This window comes from Leopardus geoffroyi, chromosome E1 (genome assembly GCF_018350155.1).
Source record: "Leopardus geoffroyi isolate Oge1 chromosome E1, O.geoffroyi_Oge1_pat1.0, whole genome shotgun sequence".
NCBI classification, from domain to species: domain Eukaryota; kingdom Metazoa; phylum Chordata; class Mammalia; order Carnivora; family Felidae; genus Leopardus; species Leopardus geoffroyi.
Genome location: NC_059330.1, coordinates 37516617 through 37528907, shown reverse-complemented (window position 1 = coordinate 37528907; position 12291 = coordinate 37516617). Strand labels below are relative to the sequence as shown.

Sequence of the window (12291 nt, the reverse complement as noted above, 5' to 3'; positions counted from 1 at the left end):
AAAATTTTTTTTTTTTTTCCCACGTTTATTTATTTTTGGGACAGAGAGAGACAGAGCATGAACGGGGGAGGGGCAGAGAGAGAGGGAGACACAGAATGGGAAACAGGCTCCAGGCTCTGAGCCATCAGCCCAGAGCCCGACGCGGGGCTCGAACTCATGGACCGCGAGATCGTGACCTGGCTGAAGTCGGACGCTTAACCGACTGCGCCACCCAGGCGCCCCAAAACTTTTTCGATTCTAATATCATGAAGATATCATCCATATTACCTTTTTATTTTTTATTTAAAAAAAAATTTTTTTTAACGTTTATTTACTTTTTTTTTTTTTAATTTTTTTTTTTTTCAACGTTTATTTATTTTTGGGACAGAGAGAGACAGAGCATGAACGGGGGAGGGGCAGAGAGAGAGGGAGACACAGAATCGGAAACAGGCTCCAGGCTCTGAGCCATCAGCCCAGAGCCTGACGCGGGGCTCGAACTCCCGGACCGCGAGATCGTGACCTGGCTGAAGTCGGACGCTTAACCGACTGCGCCACCCAGGCGCCCCTAACGTTTATTTACTTTTGAGACAGAGAGAGACAGAGCATGAACGGGGGAGGGTCAAAGAGAGAGAGGGAGACACAGAATCTGAAACAGGCTCCAGGCTCTGAGCTGTCAGCACAGAGCCCGACGCGGGGCTTGAACTCACGAGCCATGAGATCATGACCTGAGCCGAAGTCGGACGCTTAACCGACTGAGCCACCCAGGCGCCCCCATATTACCTTTTTTAAAAAAATATTTATTTATTTTGAGAGAGAGCACGCAAGCGAGCAGGGGAGGTGCAGAGAGAGGGAGAGAGAGCAAATCCCAAGCAGGCTCTGCACTGACAGTGCAGAGCTGGATGCAGGTCTTGAACCCACAAACTGAGATCATGACCTGATCCAAAACCGAGAGTCGGATACTTAACCAACTGAGCCATGTAGGTGCCCCTATTATCTTTTTTTTTTTAAGTTTACTTATTTATTTTTAGAGTGAGAGCATGAGCATGAGCAGGGGAGGGGCAGAGAGATGAGGAGACAGAATCGCAAGCTCTGTGCTGTCAGCGCAGAGCCCCATGGGGCTCAATCACACAAACTGAGATCATGACCTGAGCCAAAACCAAGATTCGGATGGTCAGTGGACCGAGCCACCCAGGTGCCCCCATCCATATTACCTTTGAAAAGCTTTGTTTTGATTTACATAATGTACTTCTTAAGGTATGGTATGAGTCCAGGTCCAGCTTGGTTTCTAACCCCCAAAGGGAATTGTGCCTCAGTACTACTTACTAGAACATTATCCTTTCCCCACTGCTTTGTAGTGCTCCATTTGGTAGTTCATGTAATTGATACTTCTAGTATCTGTTGATTAAGATTTTGGTCAACCTTTTGTGAGGTTAGTGCTATGTTAAAATAGACTTGATTTTTTATTTTTTAATTTAATTTTGTTTAATTCCGGTATAGTTAACATACAGTATTATATTAATTTTAGGTGTACAGTATAGTGATTCAACAATTCTGTACATTACTCGGTGTTCATCCTGATAAGTGTACTCTTTAATCTCCCATCACCTGTTTCACCCATCCCCCTCACCCACCTCCCCTCTGGTTTGTTCAGTTTGTTCTCTGTCGTTAAGAGTCAGTTTCTTGGTTTCTCTCTTTGTCTCTTTTTTTTTCTTTATTCATTTATTTAGTTTCTTAAATTCCACATATGAGTGAAATCATATTTGTCTTTCTGTGACTGCCTTATTTCCCTTAGTATTATACCCTCTAGCACCATCCATACTGTTGCAAATGACAAGATTTCATTCCTTTTTATGGCTGAATAATAATAATCCGTTGTATGTATATATTCCACATCTCTATCCATTTATCTGTCAGTGGACACGTAGGTTACTTCCATAATTTGGCTATTGTAAATAATGCGATAAACATAGGGGTGCGCGTATCCCTTTGAGTTAGTGTTTTTGTACTTTTTGGGTAAATATCCAGTAGTGTGATTCCTGGATCATATGGTATATTTTCAACTTTTTGAGGAACTTCCTTACTGTCTTCAACAGTGGCTGAACCAGTTTGCATTCCCACCAGCAGTACACGAGGGTCCCTTTTTCTCCAGATCTTTGCCAATACTTGTGTCTTGTGTTTTTGATTTTAGCCATTCTGACCAGTGTGAGGTGATAGCTCGTGGTAGTTTGGATTTACATTTCCCCAATGACAAGTGATGTTAAGCATCTTTTCATCTGACTGTTGGCCATCTGTATGTCTTTGGAGAAATGTCTATTCATGTCTTCTGCCCATTTTTTTTCAATATATGAAACTTATTGTCAAATTGGTTTCCATACAACACCCAGTGCTCATCCCAAAAGATGCCCTCTTCAATACCCATCACCCACCCTTCCCCCCCCCCCCCCCCCCCCCCCCATCAACCCTCAGTTTGTTCTCAGTTTTTAAGAGTCTCTTATGCTTTGGCTCTCTCCCACTCTAACCTCTTTTTCTTCTGCCCATTTTTATATTAGATTATTTGCTTTTGGGGTGTTGAGTAAAAATAGATTTGATTTTTATGACTACTAATATTTTTTAAAGTCAAGAAAAATATGAGATACTTCAGCATGTAAATAATGTTTTATGTTCACATTGTGAATGCAAGAGATCAGAGAATCAGTGAGACCTACAGGAAGCCTGTGGTTCACAAAGGAAGGAAGCTATTTTATATATTCTTTATTTTTTATATCTATTATTTATGTAGCATAGTACTGGTTGAATAAAAGGTTAAATTGAGATATAGGATTGTTAGCATATATGAACATATTCAGCAAATTTTCAATTAAGAAAAACTCATCTAGATTTTATTAAGTAAAGCAGGAGTCGCCTTATAATTACCAATTGTGTTATCCACTGATAATACAGATTGGCTTTAATGATAACAGTAGGCTCCCTCATAGTGGTATGTGCTTATTAAAAAAAGATATTAGGGGTGCCTGGGTGGCCCAGTCAGTAAAGCATCTGACTCTTGATCTCAGCTCAGGTCTTAATCTCAGGGTCGTGAGTTCAAGCCCTGCATTGGGCTCTGCACTGGGCCTGAAGCCTACTGAAAATAGAAAAGAAAAAAGAATTAGTATTAGTGACATAAGATTGCAGCCATTATGGCCTTGGACAATTTATGAAAATCAAATATACAGTCTTAAAATTAAATGTGAATATAAATACCCAGGAGTACCCCCATTTGTAAGATTTGTAATAAAAATTAATATGAATGGAGTTAAGAGTTCTAATGGAGTGGTGGACCCAAGAGACATATCAGTGTTAGCAAAATGGCAGAATTCATATAGCATCAAAGTTGTCCTGTGAGAGCTTCAGCGCCTAATGATGTCTAAAGAAAACGAAACTGCCTCAGCCACTGGAAGGACACTGTTACAACAAGCATTCAAAAAGAAAAACCACAGCCCCCTTCCCCCAGTTTGACTGACTGACTGGAAGAGTGTCCCATAATACAAGAGACTTTTTAAGAATTCAAATATATGATTACTACTCTTTTTTCTAACCTTTATTTATTTATTTTTTTTGAGAGACAGAGCATGAGCTGGGGAGAGGCAGAGAGAGAGACACACAGAATCTGAAGGAGGCTTCAGGCTCTGAGCTGTTAGCTCAGAGCCCAACATGGGGCTCGAACCCATGAACTGAGAGATCATGACCTGAGCAGAAGTCCAGTGCTCAACGGACTGAGCCACCCCATACAGGCACCCCATACTACCCTTTTTTTCCTAAGAGAATTTTAGAGGAGGGTTTATTCTTTTTTTTACACATGTAATATAGTTGCTATGTACACTTGAAACCCGTATTAGAATGGAATACGGCAATACAAAACTTGATTGTTGTTTTTTAATTTTTTAATGTTTATTAATTTTTTGAGAGAGAAAGAGTGAGTGAGAAAGAGTGAGGGGCAGAGAGAGAGAGGGAAGCATATAATCCAAAGCAGGCTCCTGGCTCTGAGCTGTCAGCACAGAGCCTGACACGGGGCGTGAACCTATGAACTGCGAGATCATGACCTCAGTCAAAGTAGGACACTTAACCAACTGAGCCACCCAGGTGCCCCACAAAACTTGTTTCAATTTAAAAACTGCTATTCTTGGGGCACCTAGCTCGTTCAGTTGGTGGATCATATGACTCTTTTTTTTTTTTTTTTTTTTTTTTAAGTTTATTTTGAGAGAGAAAGAAAGAATGAGCAGGAGAGAGTCTAAGAGGTAAGGAGAGAGAGAATCCCAAGCAGGCTCTGCACGGTCAACACGAAGCCCACTGTGGGGCTTGATCCCATGAACCATGAGATCATGACCTGAGCTGAAATCAAAAATCCGATGCTCAACGACTGAGCCATCCATGCACCCCCAGAGGGGTACATTCTTAAGCATTAAGGTGATTCTTGGTTTTTCTCTAGGCTAAGTATGATTCTATATATAGGAATCAAGTTAGAGCAAATCTCGAGTTTTTGCCAGCAAGTCATTTCAGTGAAGATTTCATCAGTATTGTATATATGCCAAGTCATGAGTTCTTTTCAAATTTAGGAACTAGTTTATGACGGTAGAAACAATTTTGGCAGTAGGAAGGGAACTGAGTTCTAGTCCAACTATGTGACCTTAGGCAAATCATTAACTTTTATGTATCTCATTTTCTTCATCTTTAAAACAAATATTTGATTAAAGTTCTTTTAAAATCTGAAATTGTAGGGCGTCTGCGTGGCTCAGTTGGTTGAGCCTTGACTTTTGATTTCACCTCAGGTCATGATCTCACAGTTCATGGGATTGGGCCACATGGGGCTCAGCGCTGACAGCATGGAGCCTATTGGGATTCTATCTCTCCTTCTCTCTCTCTGCCCCACCCCTGCGCTCCCTTCCTCTCTGAAAATAAATAAACTTAAAAAACTGAAATTATAGTTTAATGGTTTTGTGAAGATTTAGCTTTATAAAGACATGTTTGAACCATAATAGTATTAGAAACATTGAAAATTCAATCAGGGTGATTCATGAAAAGGAGTGAATTGTGGGCATCTTGCCTGGCTTACAGAATGTTATTAAATCTGAATTATTGTTACCCATATCAAACTTAAGTCCATGGCTGATAAGCCTACCTCTCTGTCTTTTTACCCTCTCTTTTAATAACAGTTTTATTGAGATAGGATTCACATACCATACAATTCACTCATTTAAAGTGTACAATTCAGTAATTTTTAGTATACTCACAGAATTGCACAGCCATCACCAGAATCAATTTTAAACATTTTCATCATCACCCCATTAAGAATGTACCTGTAAGCAGTCACTTTCCCTTTCTCCTCAAACTCCCAGCCCTAGGCAACCCCTAACCTACTTTCTGTCTCTATATAGATTTGCCTATTCTGAACACTTCTTATAAATATGTGGCCTTTTGTGTCTGGTTTCTTTCACTTAATACAATATTTTTCAAGGTTTATCTTTACTGTAGTATATAGCAACACTTTATTTCTTTTTGTTGTCAAACAGTATTCCATTGTATACCACATTTTATCTGTTCATCATTTGATGGACATTAGGGTTGTTTCCACTTTTTGGCTATTGTGAATAATGCTACTACAAACATTTGCGTATAAGTTTTTGTGTAGACATATGTTTTTATTTCTCTTGGATATATACCAAGTGGGATATATCCCACTTGGTATATAGAAGTGGGAGCTGGGTCTTATGGTTATTCTATTTAATAATTATTTGAGGAACTGCTGGGCTGTTTTCCAAAGCGGCCGCGCCGGTTTACATTCCCACCAATAATGTACCAGGATTCTAATTTCTCTACATCCTCCCTTACACTTAGTATTTTCTCTCTTTTTGATTTTAGGCATCCTAGTGGGTGTGAAGTGGTGTTTCATTGTGGTTTGATTTGCATTTCCCTGACGTTGAAGGATGTTGAGCATCTATTCATGTGCTTATTAAGGCTACCTCTCTGGCTGACTTCTGATGTTGGGAATGTGATGTGGTTGAAGTTGATCTACCTTAGCTCTTTTCCCTCAAGTGTCAATTGAGCATTCTGAAGTATCAAATAAGCAATCTTTTGTTACTACTGGTAGAGAGTAAATCAAAGGTGTAATTTAATCCACGCATCTGTTTTCACCTGTATTTCTGTAAAATGCAACAACAAAGAATTTTATTGGAAGTATGACCTGTGTTTTACATTTGATTTTTTTAAATTTTTTATTTATTTTTGAGAGAGCAAGAACCATCAGGGGAGGAACAGAGAGAGAGGGAGACAGAGGATCCCAAGCAGGCTCTGCACTGTCAGCATGGAGCACAATGTGGGGCTGGAACACACAAACCATGAGATGATGACCTGAGCCGAAATCAAGAGCTGGATGTTTAACTGACTGAGCCACCCAGGCACCCCAGTATGACCTGTATTTTGGTTGGAATTGTTACCTATCTTTGGTTAGGGGAAAGAACTTTCATTGATATATTTTAACACCGAAATCTTGGCAATTTGCTATATCTTTCGAACGTTCGTGAGTAAAACTACAACATAGAAAGCAGTATCTTGTCTGGGACAGGGATGCCTGGGTGGCTCAGTTGGTTGTACATCCAACTCTTGATTTCGGCTCGGGTCATGATCTCATGGTTCATGGGTTCGGGCCCTACATCAGGCTCTGTGCTGACAGCTCAGAGCCTGCTTGGGATTCTGTCTCCCCCTCTCTCTGCCTCTCCCCCGCTCATTCAGTCTCTCTCAAAATAAATAGAAGCAAACTTAAATATCTTAGTCACACAAAGATGTGAATGAAGCATGTCTGGGAATCTGGTAGAAAACCTTTTCACATTTATATTAGCCCCATTTCCTTTATGTTATGAAAGTTTTGTGTATTAATACAGATGTATAATTGTTTTTCATGAGCCTTTTTAACTTAGGATGTGGCCTAAAATAGGTTAGTTTGAAATGATACTTTTGTTACTACCAACTTAATTTATTAAATTAGGAATATTTAGTTTTAGGGACACCTGGCTGGCTCAGTCGATAGAGCATGTGACTCTTGATTTCAAGGTTGTGAGTTCAAACCCCACGTTGAGTGTGAAGCCTACTTAAAGAAAAAAAAAAAGAATATTTAGTTTTAGTAGAGATTGTGCTCTTAAAAAAGTTAATTGTTGCAGTCTAGATTTGTCTTAGTTCAGTCAGATACGTGAAGTAATGTTTTTTATTTCCATTCCAGAAATACATGCTACAGGATTTAATTATCAGAATGAAGATGAAAAAGTCACCTTGTCTTTTCCTAGCACTCTCCAAACAGGTAAGAGTCATGACTTTTGTAAGATCCCATGATGAATAGTGACATCTTACTTCTTCCAAAGAAATTTGTTGTGTGCCTTTTTTTTCCCCTCACCGTTTTTTTTTTTTCTCAATATATGAAGTTTATTGTCAAATTAGTTTCCATACAACACCCAGTGCTCATCCCAAAAGGTGCCCTCCTCAATCCCCTCACCGTTTTAAGTAGATTAAATATTAAGACAAAGCTTTTGAAAGAGGTTCATTACAGCTTTTGGGCCACCAGGAAAAAAGATGACCAAAACTAATGATCATCCTATCCTAGAAAATAATGCATTGTTTTTCACCTTTTTAGTTTCAGCTTTTAAAAAAATACAGTTACCCAGCTCTGTCTTTCCATACTTGAATCCACATGTCTGAGGTGAATTTCCCACAGATGATTTTGATGTATATTATGCAAGTGAGGGCACAAAAGGAAATATTTATTGATACGATACTATTATTAGGTATAAAAGCACAAAGAAAGGGGTGCCTGGATGGCTCAGTGGTTAAGCATCCAACTTTGGCTCAGGTCATGATCTCATGGTTTGTGAGTTCGAGCCCTGTGTCGGGCTCTGTGCTGACAGCTCGGAGCCTGGAGCCTGCTTCAGATTGTGTATCCCTCTCTCTCTCTGTCCCTTCCCCGCTAGCACTCTGTCTCTTTGTGTCTCTCTCAAAAATAAATAAACATTAAAAAAAAAACACACAAAGAAAAAAGAAGACTGAGCTTAATGTAGTATAAGAAATTACATACAAGTCAATTGGTAAAGCACTATATGACTTTGATTTATGATCAATTTGAAAAGCAGCAGGTGAAGTACACTTGTGATGAGCACCGAGAGTTGTATGGAAGTATTGAATCACTGTATAGAAAATCTGAAACTAATATAACACTGTGCATTAACTAACTGGAATTAAAAGTTAAAAAAAAAAAAAAGCAACAGGCAATTTGTATAAAAGAAAATGCAAATGACTAAAACATGTGAAAAGACATTTGACTTCCTAGTAATGAGAAATATGAAAACAGCATTTACTGATATACCAGTTTTTGTCTGTTATGTAAGCTAAAGTTAAAAAAAAGATTCTTAATGATTTGACTACTTTGATATTACTGGTGGGAGTGCAAATCCATGCAGTGTATTTGGAAGGCAGTCTGGCAATATGTATCAAAAGCCTGGGGGGCCTGAGGGGCTCAGTTGGTTAAACTTCTGACTCTTTAATCTTGGCTCAGGTCATGATTTCACAAACTGTGAGATCAAGCCCCCTGTCAGGCACTGTGCTGACAGCATGGAGCCTACTTGGGATTCTCTCTCTCTCCTTCTCTCTCTGCTCTTTTCCTGGTCGTGCTCTCTCTTGCACTCTCAGAAAAAAAATAAACTTAAAAAAACATGTCTAAACATGTTCATGTCTTTTGACTCAGCAGTTCTGAATATAAAGAAAAATCCTAAATGCAAGAAATGCTTTATGCTTAGAAATGTCTGTTGAGACATTACTTAAGGCAGTAAAAAATAAGAGTGAATATATTTACCCAACAGTAAGGGAATAATTAAGCTAATTATAACATATCAGTATGGTGGAATATATATAGCAATTAAAAGTGAGGTTATGAATTCTTAATGCTGTGAAGTGCTTGTTATAATGTAAAATCGAAAAGCAGAATACAAAATTACATATACAAGGTGATGAATCATATCCCTAAAATTGTACAAATACAATGGTATGTCTGGTTGTTGACATATTGATTATTTTTATTCTTATTTATACCTTTTTTTAGTTTCCGTAATTTTTAAAAATGTTTATTTACTTCGAGAGACAGACTGTGAGCAGGTTAGGGGCAGAGAGAGAGAGTGAGAGGGAGAGAGAGAGAGAATTCCAAGTGGGCTCTGCACTGTTAGCACAGAGCCCGACGTGGGGCTTGAACTCGTGAACTATGAGATCATGACCTGAGCTGAAGTCAGGAGTCAGATGCTAAATCGACTGAGCCACCCAGGTGCCCCAGTTTCCATAGTTTTTATACTGATAATATATTGCCTAGTATTTTTAGAAAAAATAAAAAAAACCTTTTTTTACATTTATTTATTTTTGAGAGAGATAGAGCACAAGTGGGGGAGGGGCAAAGAGAGAGGGAGACACAGCCTCCGAAGCAGGCTCCAGGCTCTGAGCTGTCAGCACAGAGCCTGACGTGGGGCTCGAACCCACAAACCATGATGAGATCATGTGAGCCGAAGTCAGACACTTAACCAACTGAGCCATCCAGGCACCCCTAGAAAAATTTTAAATCAGAGAAGTTTTATTTTTTTATTTCAGTCCTCTTTTCATTTTGCCTTTTTCTAACTAGGATTTCTTGTATGAAATGATCATAAAAATAAATGTTTTGCCATGAACATGTATTAAAAGATACTGAATAATATAACATAAAAATTGAGATTTCTCTTCCTCTGATCCCTTCCACTTCCATCATCTGGTGAATCCTTCAAGAAATATTTCATCTAGGGGCGCCTGGGTGGCTCAGTCAGTTAAGTGTCTGACTTCGGCTCAGGTCATGATCTCACAATTTGTGGGTTCGAGCCCTGCGTCGGGCTCTGTGCTGACAGCTCAGAGCCTGGAGCCTGTTTCAGATTCTGTGTCTCCCTCTCTCTCTGCCCCTCCCCTGTTCACGCTCTGTCTCTGTCTCAAGAATAAATAAACATTTTTAAAAATTAAAAAAAAAATAAAGAAATATTTCATCTATGTAGAAGTATATACATACATTTTCATCTACAAATGGGATGACAAATCTCAGTGGCTTACAGCAGAGAATTCTTGCTTACACACAGCCCTGAGGACTGCTGCAGCCTTCTTTCCACCTTTACCTAAGAGCTCCACTCAACTCACAACTCTTCTCTTTCTAGGACCTGTAGTAAGCAGCTTCTGAAGCTCAGGGATGGGGACAGAAACAAACCATAAAGATACATTTAACGCTTCTGCACGAATGGTGGTGTACTTGATGTCCATTCTCATTTCACTGGTTGAAGCAAATAGCATGGCCAAGCCCAAAGTCACTGGGGCAACAATTACCAGATATTTGACTAAACTTCTATGAAAGAGTCAAAAACCAGACAATAATAGAAATATAGAAACTTGCTAGAAGACAAAAATAAAGTCACAAAAAACCCCACAAAACAAATGAGTATCCTTAGAGATATTGTTAATAGCACATTCATCAAATAAGAACAGGACAGAATGTTATCAAACAGAATTAGAGCAAGAAAACTTTGGAAATTATAATACAGTAGAAATAAAAAAACTTAGGGAGCCTGGATGGCTCATTCGGTTAAGCGTCTGACTCTTGATTTCGGCTCAGGTCATGATCTCATGGTTCATGAGTTCAAGTCCTGTGTGGGGCTGGGCACTGACAGTGCAGAGCCTGCTTGGGATTCTCTCTCTCCCCCTCTCTCTCTGCTCCCTCCCGCGCACATGTTTGTGCCCTCTCTCTCAAAATAAATAAATAAAAACGTAAAAAAAAAAAAAAAAAAAAGAAAGAAAGAAAATACTCAATAGAAGTTTTGGAAAATGAAATAGAGGAATCTTACAAACGGGAAGAAGATTTGAGGACCAATCTATCAGAACCAACATCCATCTAGTAGAAGAGGGGACAGAGAAAATGAGAAGAGAAAATTATTAAAGACACAAACAAGAAAATTCCTTTGAACTGAGGGGATTGGAATCTTCATTTTGAAAAGGTACACCACCGAGAGGGACTAACTTAATAAATGTAAAAAATGCCGTATCATTGCAAATCTTAGAACTTCCAGGGATAAAAGTGAGGCTCTCAAAGAGTTTCTCCCCAAAGTCAGGGGGTTGGGAGGAAGGAGGGAATGCTAGCAGGTTACCTTCCCAGTTCAGGAATCAAAATAACAGTAGACTGGGGAGTGGGTAAAATGGGTGAAAAGGAGTGGGAGATACAGGCTTCCCTTTATAGAATAAGTTGGGGGGGATTAGAAGTACAGCATAAAAAACATAGTCAGTGGGATTGTAATAGCTTGTATGGTAATAGGTGGTAGCTACACTTGGATGAGCACTGCAAAGTTTATAGACTTGCCAAATCACTGTTTTATACCTGAAACTAATGTAACAGTGTGTGTCAACTATACTTGAATGAATGATACTTTGTTTTTAAAAAAGGGATAGTAGTAGACCATCAGGAACAATGGAAACTAGACCCTAATGAAGCCATTCCTTCAAAATTATGAATGAATATGATTCTCAGTCTAGAAGTAATTCTGTGCTTAGCCAAATTGTGAATTTAAAGAGGGTAAAATAAAGATATTTTCAGATTTGCATGGTCATAAAAAAATTAACTCTTTGTAAAAGATAAAGGAGTGGGAGATGTAATTTAGCTAAAACTTTACTTTCTATAGTAAAAAGAAAATAATATGTAAAATTGAAAAATGAAGAAATAGCTGTATAAGCAAGGTATTTAGAAATCACAGAGTTGGGGTGCCTGGCTGGCTCAGTCGGTTAAGCTTCTGACTCTTGATTTTTGCTCAGGTCATAATCTCCCGTTTATGAGATAGAGTCCCGCATAGGGCTCTGCACTGACAGCTCTGAGCCTGCTTGGGATTGTCTCTCTCCCTGTCTCTCTCTCTCTCTCTCTCTCTCTCTCTCTCTGTCTCTCTCTCTCTTTCTCTCTCTCTCTCTCAAAATAAATAAACATTAAAAAATAATAATAAAGGGGCACCTGAATGGCTCAGTCGGTTGAGTGTCTGACTTCTGCTCAGTTTCATGATCTTGAGTCCTGCACTGGGCTTGCCGCGGTCAGCCTGTCAGCACAGAGCGCGCTTCAGATTCTCTGAAAAATCCCCTGCCACCCCTCCCCCATGCAAGCTCGCTTGCTCTCTCTCTCTCTCTCTCAAATAATAAATAAAACATAAAAGTTTAAAAAAATAATAAAAATAAAATTCATAGGATGTATAGTGGAAATGCATTTGC

General features: G+C 39.1%; 1 protein-coding gene and 1 pseudogene across 1 annotated transcript in view; both read left to right on the top strand.

Annotated features, from left to right (window-relative positions):
• Positions 1-12291, top strand: part of NPEPPS (aminopeptidase puromycin sensitive) — a 96286-nt gene that overhangs the window by 47834 nt on the left and 36161 nt on the right. The window contains exon 3 of the mRNA XM_045488593.1: positions 7229-7306. Within this exon, the coding sequence (XP_045344549.1) occupies positions 7229-7306 (78 nt within the window). The remainder of the gene's footprint in view (positions 1-7228; positions 7307-12291) is intronic.
• On the top strand, positions 2559-3527 carry LOC123603554 (annotated as a pseudogene).